General features: G+C 35.1%; 1 protein-coding gene across 13 annotated transcripts in view; it reads left to right on the plus strand.

The window, feature by feature from the left end:
- Positions 1 to 25,704, plus strand: part of PTPRK (protein tyrosine phosphatase receptor type K) — a 566,337-nt gene that overhangs the window by 502,673 nt on the left and 37,960 nt on the right. For 3 of the 13 annotated variants that reach the window (XM_067702138.1, XM_067702140.1, XM_067702141.1), the window contains exons 14-16: positions 20,901 to 21,039; positions 22,068 to 22,109; positions 24,108 to 24,137. In XM_067702138.1, coding sequence (XP_067558239.1) covers positions 20,901 to 21,039; positions 22,068 to 22,109; positions 24,108 to 24,137 — 211 coding nt within the window. The remainder of the gene's footprint in view (positions 1 to 20,900; positions 21,040 to 22,067; positions 22,110 to 24,107; positions 24,138 to 25,704) is intronic. The other 10 variants (XM_067702150.1, XM_067702142.1, XM_067702146.1 and 7 more) reach the window with 5 other exon arrangements.

Below are 25,704 nucleotides of genomic sequence, written 5' to 3' on the forward strand. Positions count from 1 at the left end.
CACAATTTCCTGAAAGATTCATTGAACTCTTTGAAGGCAGGCGCTGTCTTAACTCATTTTCATGTGCTAACTATACCATTTGACTTACATTTTTGCCCAACGTACATATTTATTCAATGAATGAACTAATGAACAGCCAGACAATAATCACCTATTTGCTACAGGGACAAACAATTCTGTCTATTGGGAATCATGCTAGTAGAGTCTGCTTCTAAGAAAAATGATGTATGCGCTGTTCCAAGATACAATGAATAAGTGAAAATACTTTAGTCTTCACATGGTGATGTTAGGTATTTTCTTCTCTTGCTAGTGAAAGTGTGTGTTAGCTGTGTACATTAATGGGGCCAGACTAGTGATTGTTGTAAATTATGAGACAAGTGGTGAGGTCCCTCAAGAATCCAGACTTCTCTGGGCACTGTGAAATATAAGTCAAGTCTGGAAAAGAAGTGAATTGTCTTTTTCCTTTGTGGCACTGAACTCAGTTATAATTTTTTGTTTAATATCTGTCTCCCCTTCTGGACTGTAGGCTCCATGAGAGCAGGGCTTGGGTCACCCTTGAGTCTGCCCTCAGCTGCTTTCACAGCAGGTGCTCAAAAATATTAAATGAATTAACAAATACAAACTGAATGAATGAAATGGGGAGATGGTTAGAATGTTGGGTAAGCCACAATTTCAGTGTGAAGATGTGTTCTGTTTATTGCAAGGGGAAGGGAAATAATATAAAATGATTAATAACTTCCTCATCTACCACTGAATCCCTGTTCCATTTTAAAAATAATTTGAAAAAGGTTTGCATGAGACACTATGCAAAAAAATGCTAGTAATATTTTGCAAAATTATGTAATCTTGCCAAAGTGTGTTGTATGTTGCATGCCAGTAATTTTTTACTCCATAATTTTGATACTTATATCTATATATTAAGTTCCTGCTATGTGCAGAGCACTTCCAGATGTATATTCAATGATCTAAATATGTATTCAGTGATCTTCAAAACAAACCTAAAGAGCAGGATTTATCCCATTTTAAAGTTGAGAAAATTGGGTCTCAACAAAGCAGAGTAACTTGCCCAGAGTACACAGCAATTGTTCCTGCTGCCCTTTTGATCTGTAAAACGGTGTCATACCTGGTTCTTTGGCTATTCTAATAACAGTAAGACAAACCTGTAAACTCTTTCTAAGATATTTACAGAGAGATCTCATAAAAATACAAGCTAGACATAATATGATTTTCATCATTATAATACAAAACCACATATGTAGATAAAATTTTCATGGACCATAAACTTTTGCAGAACTGTTGATATACTGTCAACTGCTTTATCAAATTTGTCCCCAAAATGCTCCTTGTCAACTTCTAGTTGCTATCTATTAATGGATTATAGGCTTTAGATGTATCATACTTAGTAACTCATTTATTCCATGCATGAGGTTTAAAATAATATATATATATTTTTTTCACTTTACAAAGAACTTAAGTCTTTTGTGCAATTTGAAAATGTCCAAATAAACATGTTCCTTGCCCTCTAGTTCTCATACTGAAAAATCACAATTAAAAATAACCTGTTGGGTAAATACTTCCCCTGTCTATCTAAACTTAGAATAGGACTAAACCAAGACTTTTGCTTTCCTTGGCTTCTTCCATAATAACCTACTATCATGGTTTGTTGGGGGTTTTTTTCCATCCACAATTTCTTAGCATGTTTTACCAGCTTTTACTCCTTTTTTGGTGTTTCTTGGGGCTTGGATAGGGGCCCTCTTCTCCTCTCACTTGGATTTGCTGTACAAGACTTTACCATAGCTGCAGTCATGTTCTGTTTTAGGATGACTTTCAAACCTGTATCTCTTAGCTATCTCTTCCGAGTTACAGCCCTGTAGCTGTAATATCTCTTTCTCACTGGCACATAGACTCAAGAAGTTCAAAACTAATCTGATCTTTCCCCCCCTACAACTTGCCCCTATTCCAGTGTTCTTTATCTCAGTTTATATCACTACCATCCACTGAGTAGTTCAAATACTTGGGAATTATGGTTGACTCTTTTCTCTTCCTAACATCCCCTATCCAACCAATCATCAAACATTATTAATCCACTACCTACATTTCTTAAATCTGTCTGTTTTTCTTCCCCATGGCCACTGCTACTAATTCAGTCAAAGCCACTTTCATGTCTTGTGTGCACCGCTGTAGTATCACCATAGCTGGTCCTTCCGGTCTGCCATTGCCTTCTTCCTACTGCCTCTTCATATTCTAACCAGAAAGAACATTTAAAAATGAAAATCTGTTTATGGCACTTGTTTAAAATACTCGTTGTTGTTTCCAAATGCTCTTAAAATAAAGCTTATAATCTTTAGTGTGGGGGCTTCCCTGGTGGCGCAGTGGTTGAGAGTCCGCCTGCCAATGCAGGGGACGCGGGTTTGTGCCCCGGTCCGGGAAGATCCCACATGCCGCGGAGCGCCTGGGCCCGTGAGCCATGGCCGCTGAGCCTGCGCGTCCGGAGCCTGTGCTCCGCAATGGGAGAGGCCACAACAGTGAGAGGCCCGCGTACCGCAAAAAAAAAAAACTCTTTAGTGTGCCTACAAAGCCCTGCATTATCTGGTTGTAACCTAGCTCTCAAGTGTAGCCTTTTGTCAGTTCCCACTAGTTAGCCACACTAAGCTGTCTAATTGCTTGTTGCAAGAAGGCCTTTGAACCTGTCTGAAATGCTTACCCACCCTGCTACCTTTGTTTTTAACCCCTACTCAGGGCTTGGATCTGGGCCCTCTTCCTTGTACTCTTGCTACAAGATTTTAGTATGGCTGCAGTCACTATACTACAGTACACTAATATTCTATAGTAGGATGCTCGCAAACCTCTTTCTCTCATCTCTGACCTCTCTGCATAGTTACAGCCCTAGGACTGCAGTATCTATTCATTCAACATCTTTGTCTCACTGGCACACACCCTTGAGGCCTCAGTATAATTATCCTTTTCTTATTCCCCAAACTAGATTAGAATCTTCTCATAATACCCTATCTTTTATGTCAGAAGATTTATCACGATTAGCTGTATACTGTCTCTTTTCCCCTTTAAGCTAAAAAGATAGGTTCTAACTCTTACGCGCTGATACATCCCCAGCATCTATCCAGCACCTGGCATGTAAAAGTATTCAAGTATTTGTTGAACAAATAAAGACTCTATACTTCTTGGCTTGGATAAAATAAATTTGTCTATGATCTCCTATATTTTGAAATTTTAAAAGTGATGTACTATTTGATAGTATTATTTGAATGTACACTTTGAAAGAGGTTTTTTTCCCCAGAGAAATTATATCATTTGAAAGACTAAAGCATATGCTATAATGTACTCCTTTAACAGTTATTTCTCTTCTTTGAAACAATAATTTTTATTCTGGGTAGCTTTTTAAAATAACCAATTTCAAATATAAATCTTACCCCTGTTTAGTCATTCAAATTCTTAAGAAATGTATATTATGTGCCTTATAGTAACTATCCTTTTTACTAAGAAAAGATCATCTTTCTCCTTTATAATTTGACTGGGGAAGCAAAGTCATATAGTCAGAACTACTTTGCCCAAAGTAGAGAACAAGCTTAATTAATTGAACAGTTATTGAACCTCAGCCATATGAAAGTCTCTTTAGCAACATATGGATGGATAGGGATGGGGATCAGGTCAAAGAACATCCATCCTGAGTAAGACAGTCCTTGCCTTTAAGGAGCTCACAGTGTAATGGGGGAAATATATGTATATTTAATGAAGTATGAAACAAGGAATAATCCAGACCTTTTTTTTAAAAGACTGTGAGATTCTAATTTTAAAAAGTTTTTTTCAAAAAAAGATCATGAGATTTTCATATATGAAGTGGTAATTTGTTACCAGAGCAAGTGGTGGAAGCGTCATGGAAAAGATGGATTTGAGATAGACATTGAAGGGACAAAGGAGATTGGACTTGCAACAAAGGAATAGAGCAGGACCGCAGCTGGAGATGCAAAGAGTTTGGAACATGTGATGAAGCAAGAGGAATTAGGGTATATACTCCTTTCATTATATTAAGGGCTTTGTGAAAATAAGCTTGATGTATATGAATGATTCTCATACCTTTTCCAAATATAGCCCTTCAGCTCTTGAGAAACAGCTATTATGACTGCATTGTGTTATCTTACCTGATTTAAAGGAAGGACCATTTTGGTACATGTACACATAGAATAATAAAGTTTTGAAGCACATCACAGGCCCTTCTCTAGCTACTGTGTGTATGAGTATGTGCAGAATGCGGAGAGGTTCTGTTAGCAATAAAAACAAATAACTAAACAGTGGGAATGAAGAGAAGCAGACCTGTGACAAGCACTGTCAAAGGTGGCAAATTGTCAACTTTGTCTTCTCTGTTCCCTGCCACTCAGCACCATCACTTTGATTTCTTTCCTTTGGGATTCTTTTGATTACCTACCACGTTTATCTGGAAAAATATTCTTTAAAACACATTAGAAAGCATACAGATTTTAATAGGCTGAATAATGGCCACCTAAAACTATCAGGTGCTGATCTCTGGAACCTATAAATGTGACCTCATAAGGGAAAAGAATATCTGCAGATATAATTAAGGATCTTGACAAGAGGATTATCCTGTATTAACTGGATGGGCCCTAATCCAATCATGTGTATATTATAAGAAAGAGGCAAAAGAAAACTTGACACCCAGAGGAGAAGACAACATGACCACAGAGACAGAGGTTGGAGTGATGTGATGCTAACAGCTGCCAAAGCTGGAAGAGCCAAGGATGGTCTTCTCCCTTAGAGCCTTTGGAGGGAGCATAAACAGGCCAATACTTTGATTTTGGCCCAGTTATACTGTTTTTGGACCTCTGATCCCCAGAACTGTAAGGGAATAAATGGCTGTTGTCTTAAGCCACCAAGTTTGTGGTAAATTTGTTACAGAGACAGTTGGAAACGAATATGTATCTTAGGTGTAGCTGTTTAGTCGGCATTTTATCTTTTTTGAGCAAGGATATAACCAGTGTTTTCTAAACTACAAACCATTGATTTTCATCTTTATTTAAATGTGTTTATGTAGTCTTTCTCTATAAGATAAGACAATTTAGCAAAGATTTATAAGAATATCTTGTCTCCTTTGAGGTTCAGCGTAGATAACTTTGATATTACAAAAGTTGGAGAAAACAATCTGTCTGAATCAGAGACTTTGGAATAAGAATTTATAGAAACTAATGAAGGAAAAACAAAACTTGGCCTCATAGGGAAAGAATGTCTTATGCAAATCTTTGTTGTTAGCCAAGTTCACATACCCAGAATACAGAACTCTGTTTCAGTGTTTGTTGGGGATTTGGAAATAGCTTGAGATAATCTAATTTAAAAGATTATTATTATTCCTTTAGCTTTGTAGAATTTATTCCATATATGTCAGAGATATGCTTGTTGTACTGCAAAATAAACTAGTACTGTATGGCCTTCCTTTAAAAGGTAAATATTGCTGTTACATTTTATTCTTTCATATTCATTTTATTGGTACATGCTAGTGAACTGCAAAAATGTAGTGGTAATACTACAAAGTCTACTGGTAAATTCTGGGAATTATCATAGATCAGTTCAAATGTAGTTCTAATTTTATGTACTACAAAACTAGTAAATTATTAATTTATAATAATGGTTGGTTCCTGCTACTGAATTTATATTTATTATAAATGCAAACATATAATAGTAACCATTAATATTTTCTTTTCCCTTAAAAAATGTACTGGGTAGACAAGAGAATTCATAAGATTGTGGTTTGCTGATGCCATAGCAACACAGTCTTATATTGAGAGCATCATCTGTTACATTGCAAGTAGTTGTGGTCATGTGCTTAGAATCGACTTTCATTTGCTAAAGTACATGGTGACATGATAGGATATGATTTATCCAGATGTTTACACAGCTGTAACGAAGAAATATTTTAGTGTGCTCATATGGCTTGAAATGTTATATATTTAAAGGATTGAGTTACTGTTATGACTTGGAATATTTAAGTAGCTTGAACTTCATGAGTAGGTTCAATGCCTGTTTTGAAAACAAAAATATGGATGGACAGAGACTAAAATCTCTGAATTATCTGATTGCCCTAGAGATGTCCTCTGATTGCAAAAATAAGAGATTTAAATGGTTCTATTTTAAAATATACTACTTGAGAAGTGATTGTTTCTTTGTTTTTATCATATTTTTGAAAAGAATACTTCCCAGAAGAGTTTTAATAGTAAACCATAGCAAAATATAGAACATTCAAACACGCTGGAGGCAAATTCAGTGCTGGAAATAATATGAATGGTAGTGTATTACTTAGAGTTCTCCAGAGAGATGGAGCCAATAAGAAGTTAGTAGGGAAGGGCTACAGAACAGATGAATGGGTCTGAGGTTGTCTGGTCCTCTCTAAAGAGGGGTGCTGGTTTCAATATACACGTTTAAGTCATACAGATGCCCAAGTGAGTGGTAACCACTGATCTCTGATAGAAGCTCCCTGCCTTCCTCTCAGTTCTTAATTGGAACACTAGTATAGCTGGGCACCCTCTCTGTTCCTGTCCAGAGGTGGGTCTCTTCACTTAGCTATGCAGAACAGTAAAATGTGTTTATTCTTACCATGGTGTGCTGCGTAAAATTGCTTGTAAATTCTCTGATAAATTCTAGTAGTTTTCAGAGATTAGTTAAAATGTAATTCTAGCTTCATACCCTATTAAAATAGCACTTTTTTAAACTTGATACTAAATTTATACATTTATTGTATTGCAAACATAATAGGGAATCATTAATCTTGTCTTTTTCTTTAAAAATGCTACTGGAAAACAAGAGGATTTATAAGATCATAGTTTGCTGATCCATTTTAAAAGCCAACTGGCTTCCCAGATCCGAGGAAATGGAGCAAATCAGGCCCATCCCTTCCCACCCATGTACCCACCCCATTTTGTTCCAGCAGATTAAATGGTTCAAACTGCAAGCAACACGGTTATTCAAGGTCTTGTCCTGAAGGAAGACTGTAATGGTGAAGAAGGGATAAATAGGGGAATTATAGCTGACTTAAGTATACTTAGTTCCTTTACCATCAGTGAGAAGCATGCTTCTATACTTAGACCTTCCACAAGAGGTTTTCTTTAAGGACACCTCTCCTTCCTTCCCCATTCTTTCCTTCTTAAAGCTACCCTGAGAGTCTTCAGACTCTCACTCCTTCTTTTAGAAACCATCAGGTGTGTCCTCAGAAGAATGTGTCACACTTGGCATCCTTCTTTCCTGCTACAAAATGAAGCCCTCAGTCATTAGCCAGATGTTCTATTTCTTCAGGCCTATGAGGCAGGTTAGAGGATGTTGAGAAGGTAAATTCAGGTGGATTATGATATGACTGCAGGAACCTAATTCCAGTGCAGTTTCCTTTCCAGCGAGAGTTGTGTCATGGTTGGTTCCTTTTATGAAATCCCCTGTGATAAAAGGATACCTTGCAAAGAGAAGAATATTTTTTTCTTTGAACACAGCACAGTTGAAACCCAGGATTGAATTTGTCTCCTATCAGCATGTTTTGGGGCTCATCATTTAGAATAATCAGACCTACTCCTTCCCACTATCCATTGGTAGCAGGTAAACATGTCCATGACTGAGCAAAAAGTTTGCGCTACCTGGGAACTGCCTGTTCACAAGCGAATTCACACTCATTGTCAAGGTTCATTCATTTTGCTACCAGAGAGGGATGGGGCCAGCTGTCTTGTGTCGATTTGGATTCAATTCCTTTTGATTCTGTGTCCACTTCTAATGAAAGAGTAGAGGGTGGAATTTTGCCAGTTCACCCCTTATAAATGCAGCTTGGAAATCACAGGTGCAACATGGCTGTGCAGGTGAGAGTGGAGAGCTTGTGTGAGGCACACACACACACATGCACACACACTACTGCTCTTGTTTTCTGCAGACTCAAGACTAAGCTTTTGGAGAAATCTCACAGATCTAATATGATATGGAAAAGAGATGTGGAGCAAACCGAGTGAACGTTATCTAGAGGAAATGAAAGGAAAAGAAGTTGAAAGAAGGAAATGAAACAGTTAAAACAGACACTAATCTTTATTCTTGCAAAATTGAAGGAATTATTATGCTGCAAAAACCAATAAGAAAAACAGAGTAGAGCCTATGATTTTACCTGATTTTTTTGCTTGTAATTTCACCTTGTTCTTTGTCAAGGCAATTAGAAATCAATCTTCAGTTAAGAATCTTGGAATAATTGTTAGTATGCACATGATGTTATTATTAATAATTTATTGACTATCTTTAATTATCACAGTTCCTCAAGTTATACTTCATTGTTCAGATTTTAATCTTTGCTTTACCTCTGTTGCCCTTTTCCTGGCTTCTGTTGATCCCACTATTGAGTTCACTACAGGTAAGAGAAGTTCAGTATTCTTAAAGAAGAACAGTGTATTGAGGATGGGATTTTATGAAGCAAGTGTCTTATCTCTGTGTCAGAGCATGTTGGTTTACGCAGTGATCTCCAGTACTTAAGGTTAGACGGGATCTATCACATCATCTACCAAGTGTGTATAAACTTTGTAGAAGAGCACAATTTTCCTTTGAAACGTTTGGCTTTCTATATCCCAAAAATATAAAAACGTATTAGGTTGGGGGGACTGGAAAAGAAATATGCTTATAAAATCTAAGACTCAGAGAAGCCCATGAAAAAGAGCAAGTTCACATTGAGGTTAATGGAAGAATTGTGGTTCAGCATTGTCCAAGAAGAGCAGATCTGCCAGCGAGTACTGAGGACCGGGAACCCAGCTGTGGGATCTGGTCATACTGGGGGACAGTGCCTCAGAGATCTCTTCAGAATAAATGACATTTTTCTTTTTCCCCATAAGCTAGGAGTCCTTGACAGTAGCAGGACTCCTTTGGAGTGAGGTGCTTAGAAACCAGCTTTAAGGAATTCAAAACAGAAAGTGGAAGAAGTATGTGAGCAGTGGATTCAGTGAGCTTGGAGGTAATTGAAAAAGCAGATATACTAAAGGTCAAAGAAAAATGAGGCCACTTGTTTGAGGGCTCTGAGAATTAGCTCTTAAGGGAAGAAGAGTAAGGGACCAACAGTTGGGATGGCAAACAGGCAAAAAGACAAAACAAACAAAACAAAAAACCCACCGTGGTTTAAAAATTAGTCACAGTGGAGTATAAAGCGAGGATAAAGGAGAAGAGGATATTTCTCAGGGTATGGGAGAGCTGAAGCCACCACTGATGGGCATTCTTCTTCTGAGAATGAATTTATACCAAATACATACCTTTTAAAATAATAGACAAAAAGCTTAGGTAGCCTATTTGCATTTACACTGTAAAACTCTGTCTCCCAAACAGTGAAACATAGCCAGGGCTTAGATAACTTTAGACCATCAAGAACCATTTAAAAATGTGGCTCCTAACTGTTCACTCACAGCCAAAAGATATTTTAGGATTAAAACCAATCTCAAGTTCTAAAACATATATTAATAATTTAGACTTTATACTAAATTATCTTAGAAAAGCTGGAACTCAAATAAAATCACTTTTTAATCTGGCTCCTCTGTACAATATTAAGGCAGGCTATAATTTAGTAAATAAACACCTGTGAAAATTGCACTGCAACCTCTATTAATATGATTTAAACCATGTTGCATGCTCTCCTGAGATACGGCAGATTAATGAATTTTCCAAGGCTTGGTGGAAAATGACCTGCTGAAAATGAAAGTGGGATTCATAACTAAAAGCAGCCCCAAAGCAGCTAATCTTAACCCCATTTTACAAATAATGAAAATGGAAATAGGTTAAAGGTAGGTCATATTTATTTTAGATTACATCACATCCTTATCACATCCACATTTGAGCACTAATAAAGGTTTTCTTTGGTCTCTGTTTCTTTCTCTATTATTTCAAATTATATTACATTCAAGTGTGTGTGTGTGTGTGTGTGTGCACGCGCACGTGCATGTGTGTGTTTCCTGTTTGTGCTCTAAATGACATATTGGGATGACTGGCCCAGATCTGGCATTCTGAGTTCTGTGCCAACAAAAATGTCAAGTGCATTTGCCTTTTAATTAAATGCAGTGCCTGGATTTTAATATTCCAGATTTTTCCCTGAAGAAGAGACTTTCCTGATCTTGTAGTTTATAGGAGAAAAAAATATCACTGACATTATCATGAAGCTTTCTTCCCCCAACAACACCAGATATCTACATTATCACTTTATAAACATTTCACTTTAAGGTTCAGGTTTAGTTGTTCTGTAGCCTACTTTTATAAACACTGTGTGTGTATATGTGATCCAGCGTTGTTTGTTTCGATTTATTTCTCAGTAATCTTCAGCTCAATCTACTTTATTCTTAATAGGCCACTACTACTTGGATGTCCTACACATAATAATTAGTATGTGGAAAGTGTAGTTCCTTATCATTTACACTTTCCTTTCCACTTCCTGTACCTTTGGCATAAATGTTGGCCAGCTCATTATTCCCCAGGGTCATAGCATTATATTATTGGTCTTCTTATTTTTTTACTTCCCCAAGTTAATTTTAATTCACTCTACTGTTATTCGTTGATCACCTGTATTACTTGAGGTTTAAAAAAATAACATTTTTTTTAAATCAGGTAGACAGCTCTATAATCTCTGAACCCCCTTTAATACCTAGTACAGAGAAAAGGTATTCAAAACATTTTGCTACTGATATGGTACACTCTTCCTTTTAAAAGTCAGTAAAAAGCCACACTATCTACCTCCAGGTTTTGTTCAGAGAGATCGTTCCTCACCTTTGAATCTAAAGAGGTCACCATGGTCTTATGCCTCATCCCCTATTTTAATTCTCAGTGTAGAACTTCTCACTATCAGATGATGCTTATTTACTTGCGTCTCATCTGCTTCACAGCACAGGGATGTAAATTGCATGAGAGCAGAGATATTCTCTGTCTTGTTCAGTGGTGAATCTTCAGAGCTTAGAACTGTGCCAGGTACATGCCAGGGACGACAGTTAATTCATTTATTAATGAAAGGAAGGAAAACCATGCCTTCTTCATGGATTTAAGATTCCATTCATCCATCTATCTACTCATGACTGATTTTTTCTAGAAAGGATTTGGTTTGACTGCCAATTTATTTGTACTTTTATCTCTCCAACTTTACTCCTTTCTTACGTTTAGGTAGTGATTGAAGTTGATACCTCTCTGATCTCTTTCTCTCACTCTCTCGCTCTGTCTTTGAGTTCGTAGGGGCAAAAAATATTCCTAAAATAGGTGGCTAATCACATTTCTCCCAAGTGAAAGTGCTAAATAGGAGTCAGGAAGCATGAACTGTATTTTTAATTGTGTCAATGAAACTGTATTTTTAATTGTGACCATGAAAAAGCCATTCACCTCTTCTGAGTTTTTTCCTTATCTAAAAATCAGAGTTGGACTTTGATGTTGAATAATTCTAAGAAATGTTTTAGGATGTCAGCAAACCAGATACAGTTCTATGCCCCTATTCAGGACCCCTAGTTGTTCCTCTTTTTAGTACTTGGCATATTCTGCTAATAAGTACAATTATTTAAGTACTTACATTTTGCTTCTAGATTATATACTCTCTAAAGGAAGAGCATTTGTTCATCTTTCTGGTTTTTAGCCTAATACAGTCTTTTGTACCCCTGAGGTATTCGACAAATATGGGATGTGATAAAGAGTAATGTTAATAACTCTGTATTTTTAGAAATTAGACTTCTCTCCATTTGATGCTGTTTATTTGAATACGTATTAGCTATCGTTCAAAAATCTAGATTTGGTAAAAGAGTTTCATCCGAATTTAATTATGTTTTATTTAATTATTACACTTACTGAGACCTTATGTACCAAGTATTGTCCTAAGGACTTTATGTATTTTAGCACATGTCATCTTTCCATCGACCTAGAACCTAGGTATTTTTATCATTTCTATTTTACTGATAAGAAAACTTAGGAATGCCGTGGTTAAATAACTTACTCAAGATTACCCAGCTAGTGAGTGGCAGAGCGGGGACTGAAACCCAGATCAATTGTTTTGTTATAGCAAAAATATAGAGCTGGTACTTTTGAGGGGTGCAGAGATGGTCCGAGCCCTATGTCACCTCATGGTTACTGGCAGAAGCTGATGCAAGTTCTCTTTTTTAGATGAAAGCATGATCAATTTAGGTCTGCAGGATTCTCACAGACTAACATAAAGCAGTTAACTCACAACCAAAGGTCCCCAAGCATTCATGAAAGTAATTCACTGTGAGGGATGTAGCAGAAAAAACAGATCTTAATTCCCAGAGGACTGCAGGGATTAGGATTGTCAAGTACAGAATACAAAAGAGCTAAAGACTGTGTACAAAATATTTAAAGAAACAAAAGTGCAAATCATAAAGATTAGCAAGATACTATCAAGAGTTACTAAACAAAGAACCAGTTGCAAAGAACCAAATGGAACTTTTAGGAAGAGAAGCACAATTGTTCGAATTGAAAAATAAGCCTTTTGCTGTGGCTGGACTACTTTGACAGCAGCTTTAACAGAAGTGAAGGGATCATTTATCAGCTGGACTTTAATCTGAAGAAGTTACCCGTAGCAAAACATAAAGACCAGTCAAGATACTTCAGAGGAAAAGGACTAGGCATGGAAACATGCCCATCATATATTATAACATACTATGGAGCTATAGTACTTAAAACAGTGTTATGTCAGTACAGAATATTCCCTCTTGGGAAATAATGGAAAATCTGGAAACTGAATTCCTCCGTTTATATAATTTGGATATAGGACAGAAGTGGTTTTGTAGATCATTGGATCAATTGAAAACTTGTCCACAGATAACTGGATATTTATGTCAGGTGGAGGGGCCTGAAATACCTTCCTACTGTATATTATACTCAGAGAGCAATTCCAGATAGAGCCAGTTTTAAAACTTTTAGAGAAAAAAGAAGAGATTGTTTTTATGAATTCAAATAAATGATTAATATATTTGACTTCACTAAAATTAAGGACTGCTATTCATCAAGATACTATATTTAAAGTGAAAGAAATGTCACCCACTAGAAGGTATTTGCAACACTTATAACTGACAAAGGATTAGTGTTCACACATAAAGTATTACTATAAACAGATAAGAAAAAGATGAAACCCAAATGGAAAAAATGGGTTAAAGTTGTACACCAAGCATTTCAGAAAAGAAGTACGTATAAATATTTCAAACAAGTATCTCAAAGATGATTTTAGTAATCAAATGCATATTAGATATCATTTTCTAGCACTAAATTGGCAAAAATTACAAAAGTCTGATAATACAAAGTTTTAAGATGTAATTTAAACAGAGTTTACATACACTGCTGTGGGTATGTTAAATCAGTAACCATTTGGCATTATCTTGTAAGGTGGAATATTTGCAATCATAATAATAGTTGCAGTCAAAATCTGCTGGATGCAATCCAAGGGAGCACAGTTTGCCAAACCCTGGAATAGATCGAGGAGTATTTCAGAATTTGGGGAATGGCTGATGCTTTTAACTGATTCAGGTTGTAAGATACCCTAAAGCAGTGGTCCCCAACCTTTGTGGCACCAGGGACTGGTTTCGTGGAATACAATTTTTCCATGGACGGGGTGGGGTGAGGGGTTGGTTTAAGAGGTAATGCAAGCAAAGGGGAGCAGCAGTTGAAGCTTCACTCCCTCGCCCACAGATCACCTCCTGCTGGGCGGCCCGGGTGGGTTGGGGGCCCCTGCCCTAAAGTAATTGTCAGTAGATGAGATTGAAAAGGTTGATTAGAGCCTCATATTGAAAGGCCTTATATGCCATACCAAGAACATTTGCCATTCCTCTTGAATGGAAAGCAGTTAAAGGAGTCATTTAATCGCATTTGCGTCTTAGAAAACTCATTTTGGTGGCAATATAGAGGATAAATCTGAGGAGGCCTACATGGGAAGCAGAAAGGCTTAGTGAAAAAGCAGGATGACTGGGTCTTGATCTGAGGCAGTGAGAAGATGGAATGGAGAATTAAGGACAGATTTCAGAGGTAACTTGGTAGACAGACTCCACTGTGTTTCAGAAGTAAGAGAACACAGTAATTAAATTAATTTACCCAATTAAATAAATTGAAATGGGAAGCTTAATGGAGAATCCATATGTAAAATTAAATATTTGCCCTTCGTTAAATTACTGTGAAATAAAAAGTAATATTTTACATGGTTTTTGACTTTTAAGTACATTCCTGAAATGTGATACCTATTTCTTTTGCTTTTTCAAAAAGTATTTCTATTATTTCTTCAGGATTTTATATAACATTTTGAACTATGGTTTTAAAAACAAATTCAGAGAATCTAAGACTACAAAAAGTTGCCTTAAGCAGTGTGAAATTAAGTTTAAATATTTGTAATATTAATCTATACTTTAATTTCATAGTTGTTTAAAGCCTCCATAGACTTCTGCACTGTTATTTTCCACATCAGAAATTTTCAGATAATACCCATATCTTTATTAAGAACAAAAATTATATTCTAGTTAATTATTTAAAGAAAATGTGTGACATATAGCTGTTTTCCCTTTTCACCAATATAAAACTCTGACAGACCCTGTGTTTTATTCAATAATCTAAGACAAGTTTCATAAGATCATATGACATGATGAAGCAAGTGACTTCAAAGAATCACTGAGTTAAATAATGCATGTTTCAAGATGCCCTTAAGGCTTAGACATCCACTGTGGCAGACTGTTTAATTAATAACATGCACTTTACAAAACTCATCATTATATATTTATACAATAGACTGCTAAGATTTTTTTAAAACTTTTTCAGTAATGTCAGTTCCCCTATTCGTAATTTTTAATTTTTATATGATAGGCCCAAAGGGCTAACATCTAGGCCATCTCTACCCAGGGCAGCAGCATCTACTTCTGCTTTCCACTACAAGTGTTTCAGTTTATAAAAAATATTTCCCGTCATTATGTCACGTACTATTTCTAAAAGCTATATAACATAGGCACTGTTATTATTTTTACTTTTTGATGAGATATTAACTCTAAGAGATGCTAACTTGCTATTGCCACACAGCAAGTAAGAGAAAGAACTAAGAATTAAAATAGAGTCTTGCTGATATCAAATCTCCTGTACTTCGCATGATGCTGGAATTTCCCTGCACTTGGGTTTGGTGGTAGATGTGGCAGACGGTAGAAAAGGTTAGCCTTGTGAAGGAATGGCTAGCAGAAGGGGTCGAAATTTCTAGAGACAATTTAGAAATGTATGTACCAAGTTCGTCTTATGCCAACACTCAGAAAAACAAGATATATGTCTGGTCAAATATATCCTTGTGTTTTTTTAAAAGACAACTGATTTTCTTTATGCCATTACAATCAACCATAGGCAGGTTTAGTTTTATTCTTTCATTTATGCAACCAATACTTTGTACTGTTGCTCCTTTCCAGGTCCTACTGGAAATACAATGGTAAGCAAAATAAACATGGCCCCTGCTTTAATGAACTTTATTTTAACAGCTGTGGGAAGCCGTTGGAAGGTTCTAATTAGTGGAGTGGCATGGTACAGTCTTAGAAAGGCTATGTGCTGCAATGTTGGTTTTGATGTGGATTAGGCTTAGAGAATGCAGTCAGGGAGATAAGACCGGTGGCAGCTGTAATTTGGGTGAAGGATGATGTTTACCGGAGTTAAGGCAGTAGCAGTGGGGATGGAAAAAGTAGAGACAGGAGATATTTAGGAAGTAGTAGTACTTTGCAACTAATTGTATGAGGAAAAAAAAGTCAAGTGATCATACATGCCAGTTTGCCCAGGACAATTCTAGTTTTTGCCTTTTGTCCTGTCATAATTATTAAGAGTATCCCCCTTTACTTTCAAAAGCATTCCAGTTTGGATGATAAATTATATGTTAATCCTAGAGATAAGGAGAGGAGGATTCAAGAATGATGCTCAGGTTTCTGGCTTTGAACACTGTAGAAAGTTGTGTCATTTTCTGAAAGGTGACACACTAGGGGAAGAACCGGTTTGAGGGTAAGATTATGAGTTCAAATTTGGATATAGTGTGTTGAAGGTGACTTTCCTACATTGAGGTGCAGACATATAACAAGAATCAGATGACTATATGGGTCAGCAGTTCAGGTTGGAGGCCTTAGTTAGAGATATGTGAATACGGTATCTCTTTCTCTCTCTCTCTCAAAATATCTTATTGTATGTACCCTTCTTCTTGCAGTGATGTGAGATGATAAAATGCCTACCTGATGAGATGAAGTGAGGTAAATGACATAAGCATTGTGTCCTAGTGTTAGGCTACTACTATTGACCTTCTAACGATGTATCAGAAGTAGGATCATCTGCTTCAGGTGATCCTGAATCATGGAGCCATGACGAAGTTGATGGTTGGATGTCAGGAGCAGATGACGTGATGGTTGGGGATCCTGGGTGGGAAGGATTGGGATGGTGCAAGATTTCATCATGCTACTCAGAACAGTATGCAAGTTAAAACTTATGAAGTGTTTATTTCTGGAATTTTCCATTTAATATTTTTGGACCACAGTTTACCACAGGCAACTGGAACTATGGAAGGTGAAACTGGTTAAGGGGGGACTACTGTGTATTGATTTGAGAGTGACCAGCATGGATGGCAACTGAACTGACAGAAGTGGATGAAATTATCAAGCCAGAAAGTATGGAAAACTGTGTCAAGAGGTTCAAGTTTTCGCTGAGGAACTCAAAGCAGCACCCAGTTTTAAGGGAAACAAGGGAGGGACTCACTCACAAAGGAGATCTGGAAAGGAAAAGCTAAAGTCATAGGAAAACTGGGAGATGGCCAAGTAATGGAAGCCCTAGGAAAGGAGTGTTTCAAAGAGAGAGTGGATAGCAATGTCAGATGCTATCAAGAGGTTGCATGAAATAAGAAAATTTGTACATTGAACTCAGTAACCAGTAAGTCATTAGAGATGGTGGTGATGGTGGGGTGGTGGCATTGGGAGACATAAGCCTGATTCTAGGATTTTAAGTAATGATTGGAAAGTGAGTGTGAACAATTTTTCAGAATTATAACTGAAGAGGAAAGAAAGCATTAGTGAAATACCTGGAGAATATGTAGAATTTGCAGGACAGTGGTGTCTCTAAAGCCGCTGTGAGATCACCTAATATATTGTACTTAGAGGCTTCTATCTCTAATATCCATCATGAAGATGGATTGCATTTGTATGATTGCAGCTATTATGTAATTTTAATTTTTAATTAAATTTATGTATTTTTAGGTATTTGTATATTTTTTACCTAAACGTTTTAGGTAAATTCTTTTTAAGTAGTGGGAGCAAGGACACAATTTATAAAGTTGCTTTAACTATTTTTGCCAAAAAAATGCATCTCATAAATTTGCTCCATAAAAATAAAATACTGCCTTAGTTTTTTTCCCACTGTCCAAAAAATTATGCTGCTCTAGGCTTCAGAACACTGGGAACTCTTTGAATATTCTTTGGCAGATAAAAAAGGTAAAGATTTATGGCAAAGGAAAGCATTTCTGAAAAAGGTGCTCCACATTGCCTTTGTGTACGTGCATAAATTATAAACGGGGCTCAGGGGTGCAGTCACTGTAATAGCTTTTTGCTCTCTTTGAAGAAAATAGAAAATGCTCACTTAGGGGCTACTGCTTGTGTTTCCATTAATGAATCTTCTAAGGTTGAATGATTTTTAATAGGATATTTATGTTCCTTGGTTTAGCAGGGCAAGAAGTGGGAGAAATACATGTGATTAAGGTATCTAATGTAATAAATTTATACAGACATTTAATAAGAATGCTGTTAGTAATAGTAATAATAAGTCATAGCTAAAGACTTTGAGGAGGATTCACAATCAGGGGAAAACAACCACCAAATCACATGTTCCTGGAGAATTTGATTAGCCTTCAATGCTCAAGATTTATAATGATTTGAAGCATTGACGAACAACTCTTTTGCACCAGAGTTGTAATCATGACAAACAAGCAGTCTTACCCAACTCAAATGAATGAACTTGGTGTTTTTTTCTTTCTTAACCACTTGGTAAATATTAATTGAAGTCCATTGTTTTACAAGTACATATATTCTATGACTTTAAAGTAGTAACACTGTTTTACATAATAGATTATAAATGTTTCAGTACTTTGCACCCTGAATACACCTGCAAGGTTATCAGTATCCTTGGTCAGAAATTTACTTTTAGATTTGGCTTTTCTTTTCTGGAAATATGTTTAGATTAATTTATAAGCAAATCTATATTTAAGTAATGAGACTTTTAAAAAATTCTTCATCTTCTGTATTTGAAATTGTTTAGCCATCACCTACATGTCACTTTTGTTATATAATAATTAATCACAGTATTAAGGCTGGATGTTCGTATTTCGTGATGATAGTCCATTTTGCACCTGTGTATATTGTGAGGGTTGTCTGCTTCTGGTGGAGCTTAGCAGTTCTGAAGATTCTTATGAAATATAACATACACTACTTACAGCATAATATCTTTGTAAAGTTATTCCATAATAGCATGTGTTTAATTGAATTAAAATGTTATATTAAAAATATATTTACTGGGCTTCCCTGGTGGCACAGTGGTTGAGAGTCCGCCTGCCGATGCAGGGGACACGGGTTCGTGCCAGTCCAGGAAGATTCCACATGCCGCGGAGCGGATGGGCCCGTGAGCCATGGCTGCTGAGCATGCGCGTCCGGAGCCTGTGCTCCGCAACGGGAAAGGCCACAGCAGTGAGAGGCCCGCGTAATGCAAAAAAAATATACATATATATATATTTACCTCACTGAACAAGAAATAATCTTACAAAGACTTTCAGAAAGTTTAATTCTGTGAGTTAAGTCAGAAAATCACAAGTGGATCATTATCATTACCCTTTGAAAGCCACGTGTAGCACAGAAACTTATGATCCTAAGCTTTAAATAGTGAATAATGATTCGTTGCATGCCCTGAAGTTTTTTCTAGAGATTTCTACATCAAACATTGTCTCCCTATTTCAAGCAGTAACTGTGTCAAACCAATCCAATTTGAGAATTACAAACAATAAATATATTCTTTTTAGCTTTATATCCAACTTTGAAATATACTGCCCCTGTTTTTATTGAATATATATGTATACATACATAAATACACACATACATTTATACATACACACACACTGATATACATATGTATTTCTAAAGTTGCTCTTGGGAAAGAAGAGCTCTCCATTATATTTAATGCATGTTTTGATGAATTGAAACATAATATGTAGTTTGAAATGTGGTAAGCATTGAACTACCTCTGTTTGAGATTGGAAATTCCCTGAAGCCTGGATATAATGGAAAGTGTCAAGTCAGAAAGGAAAACTCCCTTGCTTACCAGAAGAAATAAACTGAAGGCTTGTTTTTCTTTCTTGAGAATAATGGGAACCAAATACTGGTCCATGGGGATTTTATCCTATCCAATTGAAATAGATACATTAAGACAGTTATAGTGAATTATTTTCCAAAGTTAACTGTGTTCTCTCTAACACTTTTCTTCAAACTATGTTTCCTACTGGTTTACCTTTAAAGCACCATTTTATGAAATGACACTGATATTAGATATATTAGTTCTTTTTAATTTCCTACTTGGAAAAATTAAAAGTTAACGACCTTGTGTCCATCCCCTTTGGGAGGAAACTGTGGCTGGTTGGAAAACTGAAGTGGATATTTAAATGTGCAGAACTGGAGGTGAAAGCAGAGGTTTGGGGGTAAAGAAGCCAAGAGAGAGAAGCTAAAGAAGAAAGGATTGGAATGTAGAAAAATGGGTAATTTTAAAGGGGAATTATCAAATTATCCATTGGGAAGGTCTGAGGTTGGATTTAGGGATCCTTTTGTTTGTTCATTCAGCCATCATCTCTTGACACTGATGGCTGCTTTAAGAGTTTCCCAAATGTGCCTAATTCTAAGAATCACCTGTCCTCCGTCACACAGATTCTTAGCAAGAGGGGCCATGGATCTGGAAACACTGAGAAATGCTGCTTTAGAAGATAGAAGATATGTTAGATTTTTGTCTCTGTTCTTGAGCAATTTCTAATCTGTCCTATATCTCTAAGCCTCAGGTTTTTTAATCTGTAAAATGTAGATAATAATGCTTTCCTTGCCAGTTTTCAAGGCAAATGAGGTAAAGGAAGATGTCTTCCAAGGGTTACTGGAGATTGTAAATTGAGTAGGATTTATAATATTAATTGTGTATGTATGTGGAGGATGGTGGTGGCTTTGAGAAAGAAAGAAAGTGAGGCGATTATAAAGAATTAAAAAAAAAAATTCATCTTCTCAGAGTTCTGTTTCCCAAGTTTATTACCTGGCTTTTATTTGTTAAGAGAATGTGAAATATTACTTAATGAATCTGTTTTCCTTTGCTTATTCTTGTCTTCCTCCAAACTGTTTATTTCACATCTTTTTTACCACATCATAAACTCACACCTCCAGCACTTAGACTAGGCATTTATTTAACCTAACCCTTTGTGTCCAAGACAAATGCCGTTGACACTGCTTTAAAGGCCCAAGCACGACACCTTGCATTTTAGTGGAGAAGTGATTATTGAATGAAGTGATAAAAGAATGAATCTCTAAATTTGACCCTGTCTCTTTCCACTGTACTATTTGCTAAAACTCCTGTGTTCTTACTTTTAAGGATACTTGGAGAAAAACTGTTCCCTTTGATAGTTATTTCTAAGTTTTTATTTTTTTATGTTAACAAAATCTCCCTTCAAAAGTTTCTCTTTACCATAAGTCTCTCATGCTCGAGTTTAGCATGCTACTGTATTTATATTTTCAGATTATCTTTATTCAAATAAAATAAGTTGTCTTTTTGTGGTAAGCTTTAGCTGGGAATAATTTTCCTTTCTGTGATAATTAGCTGCTTTCAGTAACTTATATTTTTGATTCATTTAGCAGCAGCAACAGAAGAACCAGAAGTGATTCCAGACCCAGCCAAGCAGACAGACAGAGTGGTGAAAATAGCAGGAATTAGTGCTGGGATTTTGGTGTTCGTCCTTCTGCTTCTAGTTGTCATATTAATTGTAAAAAAGAGGTAAGACCTGATTTTGTTCTGTCCCACCCACTTACCATATGTCACTGTCACTAGTTTTGAAGCACTTTATTGTTTCCCTGAGTGCTTTTAAATTAGAACACACAACAAGAATTGAATTTTAACAATGTTGCCAGCATCTGGGTCTGTTTCTTATGCTTTGTAAATAAATTCTTATTGGTTATTTGCAGTTTAATTTTGGATATAAAATATACTTTTTGTCAGTTTAACCTTGAAATTAGTGTATGAATTTAAATTCCTCAAACACTTGAGTTATTAACATATCTTATGTTTTGAAGCATTATGTATTGCGAATGGCAAAATAAGAGTTTATTATGATATTTGGGTTATGGTCTATGAATTATTTTGTACTCTTACTCTGTTTTTCTAAATGTTGGCTACAAATAAGATAAGAAGAATATGGGCATTATTTTACAAAATTGTATATTAATATTCACTGACTAAATATTTCAGCACTTTAATATGAAGAGTCAATTTTTTTTAATTGAGCATTAGTCTTTTATACTATATCAACCAATATCGCCATCTTCTGGAATTATATGAAGATATTAAGACCTACAGGAATTTAAATTGAATTCTATTTGGGAGATTAAGGTATACTTCTACCAGAAAACATTTCAAAGAATACAGTTTTTATAACTTGAACTTTTTCCTATTCCATAAAGTGTCATTATCTATAAGGCATTGTTTTAGAAATTAATACAACTCTCCAATCTTTCCAATTGTATGTTTTAAATAATATTAAAATTTGGAAGGATTTAAAAACAAATCTTTACAGAGTATAGTCCTAAAATACCTTGGTGTATAGAAGTGTTTGTCATTCATTAATTATATTGAATATAATAAAAGATGTTGCTTACATTATATTAAATCATATAATGTACTATTTTGATTGTTATTTTGTACTCAAAATAAATCATTAATAATATAGATAAGACTCATACTACATGTTTAATGATTCCATGAGAGTTTATTTTAATGTATTGCCTCTTTACAATTATCCCCTGGAGATATATATGTTGGAGAAGACACATCTGCATTAGAAACATTAGGTATGCATTGTAGTGTTTTGTGTTAAATTAGCTACATACGTGCTTTCCCCAATAGTGCTTTCTCTTTTTGCTGTTGTCTACCTCTGTGGTTGGAAAATACATCATATTTGAGACAGGAAGATTTAAGTATTTTACTAACACAAATTTGCCAATCAAGATCAATAAAATCTTTGAATATAACTTTCAGATCTTATGTTTCTATTTAGTTTATATTTATATTTGGAGAGTTAAACTAAACAGTTTAGAGAGTTAATTAAACTTTGCTTTAGAGTTAAAATTATCTCAGCCACTTCAGATTGGATATGAAAACATAAAAATGGCCTCTGGTTATGTCTTCACTCAGTTAGAATTGGGTTAAACTTACTGATTTTATTGGTTAATTATTTGAAAACACTTATTATTGTAGCCTTTCTTATCTGTGGCCGTCTGTTTTAAAAATAACCCAAAAATTGAAACATAAATTTTCTAAAGTACACCAAAACAATCTCTAAGCATGATTTTTTTTGTGTGGGTAAAATGCTCTGACAGCTCTCTAAAATTGCCTAATGCATCACATTCTTTTTCTAGTTCATATTTTAAATGGTTGGATAAATGAGCCTTTCTATTAAAATGTTTAATGTTTGAGTTTTCATGATTATGCTTTAATTGATTGTCTTCTACTAGAAAGTATGCTAGGGCTTTTGTTTCTCTTCCTCATCACTACCTCTAGGACTAGAGAAGTTGCAATTTTATAGATAGATGAAGTTACATGTTTAGATATATTACCTTCTAGTGCGTAATATAACTAAGAATCCCTTACTTACCTAAGAAACTTTGTAATGACTTTTAGTTGTATGTAGTGTGTCACACATATATTGTGTATGACAATCGAAAATATGTTTATTATATATACACAAAAGCATAGATACATAACAGTATTGGTTAGTATCAAAGTTAACAATTTTAGTATATAATGTAGTTTCCCTACATTATATACTAAAACACAAATTTATAATAAAAATAATGGAGAAGCAAATTATTTTAGCCCCTTAGGATCTTTATTTTTGTGGGAAATTGTTAAGTTTCTCAAGACTTTATCCCTCACTGGGAATAGTATTTGTAGGTATATTTCTCATGTTGAAAAAAAAAAATCTGTGTATTTTTGGTTGTTGTATAAAGAAATGGTTTGGAATTTAATTTAGTAAAATTCTACAGCTAAGGGTGTATATAAAGTAAGTTTTTAGGCTAAGAAAAGGGATATTGCATCTTTCAAAACGCAATGTCATTTTAATTTAATCACTGTTGAATTATTTCCAAATGTATGCTATTTTTTCATTGGTTATGTATTATTTTAAATTCGCAGCATGAGTACATTAATAATTCCAAACATAAATTTGAAATTATGCTTCAGTACAGTAAATGTTTGTGTGTGATATCATGGTCACATACATCTACTGTAGAAATATCTTTGTGCGTATATAGTGTGTGGTGCATATGTATATTCACATAATATATGTATGTACCTGTGTATTAATAAGATATAATGACTTATTTATAGAAATTTAGGTGTCATTCTGCATATATTCTGTATTAACCTAATAGATCTTTATGTTTTGTATCTAAAAAAAAATAGCCAATTTAGTGTAGAAGTTCTATACACAGCTGTTCCATCTGTCATGACATTTAGATGGTAATGGATGATATTACGCTTAACTGCATGTTGAAAATACACAATCCATTTAATTTTTCAATTTTTTTGGCTATAAAAAAGTCAGCATGTTATTTTTTCCAAATTATGTATTTTATATTTTATTTTCTATTGCGTACCTGTTTAATTGCATGGCAAAAGATATCTAACCAATGCATGAGCAAATTGAAATACAAACCAAAAAACATGAATTTTATTTTATTTTATTTTATTTTTTAACGCACATTTTTCTGCTTTATTGAATGTGACAGAGTCACGCTTTTCATTCACCATTGCTTCTCTTTTTCCACTGTCTGTGATTTGCTTGCCAGGAGGAGCTACTATTCTTACTCCTACTACCTGTAAGTAGAAAATGGGTGATATATGACTTTACATGTGTTAAAGATGCAGTATCCCTTTTCAAAAAAATAAATAAATAAAACCCAAACCAAAAAACAGAATGTTTGCAATTTTGGTGACATTTCAAAAAATATGTTTTCCTGGACTCTAAAACTATAAAGTTTACCTATTGACCTATTTTGTTAATCTTTTTAAAAAGGGATATTGTATTTCTGTATGTTCAGCTACTTTTAATTTTTATTTACAATTTTCCATAAGTAGCCATAGTCTACAGCCTAAAGCATCATTTATTTACTTAAGTCAAACCTGTACCTTATCAATGTGATGTCTCACTATCTGGTAAAGTAGAGATAGGGTTTGTAATTCACTAATACCTATCTTTACATAACACTTATGTTTGACAAAATGAGCCAAGTGATGTATTCATAGAAGAACATTCAAAATAGCTTCACAGAATGTGAATCAAGTCAGGTCTTACTGTGATAACATCTCTCTCCACATTTCCAGGAATCCAGGATGGGTTATAACTTCAGAACACCTTTTGGGCTGCTAAAAGCATAATGTTGCAGTGACAAAGAAATAAAAAATTCTTTTTAGAGAAGAAATTTTGAGTTTGTTTATTATGACTTAAATAGGAAAATGATTTTGTAAAACCAAGACCAAAAAAAGAAAAAGAAAACCTGTCAACCTACACAAAACACACCTAGGTGTCACATATCTCCTTTTGTCCTCCAAAGTTTTAGCTATTCCTATGCTTAGGTATGAAATGCTACTTTGGATGACGAAGGCGAGTATTGTCCACTCTATTTCACTAATCATTTTCAGTTTATTACCTTAAATTCCAGGGTATTCATCCAGTCCAAAGGAATGATACAACAAAGTTTTCTTGGTCTTTGCTTGATCAGTATTTGATCCACAAAATTTTGAGACTTAAGGATGGTGATTAAGTACTTTTGGGGCATATATCCCACAATATTATTTCACTAGGTAAATTTAAGCTAGCTTTACTAAAAATTTTGGTAAGAGTCTCAATGAATATAACGGAATTGTGCCAACATTTTAAATATTATAAACATTTGGTTTCTTAAAATCTGCTAAAATAAGCAGGTGTAAACTAGCAGTACTCCTAGCTTATTTTGATGAATTATAATATCCTTGTTAAATCATGTTTGATGAAGCCAAAGGTAATTAAATGTACCATTTCATACAATGATGGAGCACTTTTCCTCTTTATAGCCCACCCATATATCCACCTGCAGAAGTTTATGCTGTTGGCTGTTTTGATAATGAAAGTCATTTGCACATCTGTCAAACTCAAGGAGTTGCAAAATGATATGCTTAACTGTCCTGAAGTGTACATTATATATGCTGGTTGTTCAGAGAGAGACAAAGCATCAAACATGCAGGAATCAATAAATGTTTAATTATGAGAACATCAATAAGCTTACCATTAGCCATCCATTTATCTATAATGTTAGAATGGGATTGCCTTTTTAGTTGATAGGTAGCATTTCTATATTCTAGACTATGTAGTAGGTTTTGATACTGTCATTGTAATACTTAGGGTTA

This window comes from Pseudorca crassidens, chromosome 13 (assembly GCF_039906515.1).
Source record: "Pseudorca crassidens isolate mPseCra1 chromosome 13, mPseCra1.hap1, whole genome shotgun sequence".
Lineage (NCBI taxonomy): Eukaryota > Metazoa > Chordata > Mammalia > Artiodactyla > Delphinidae > Pseudorca > Pseudorca crassidens.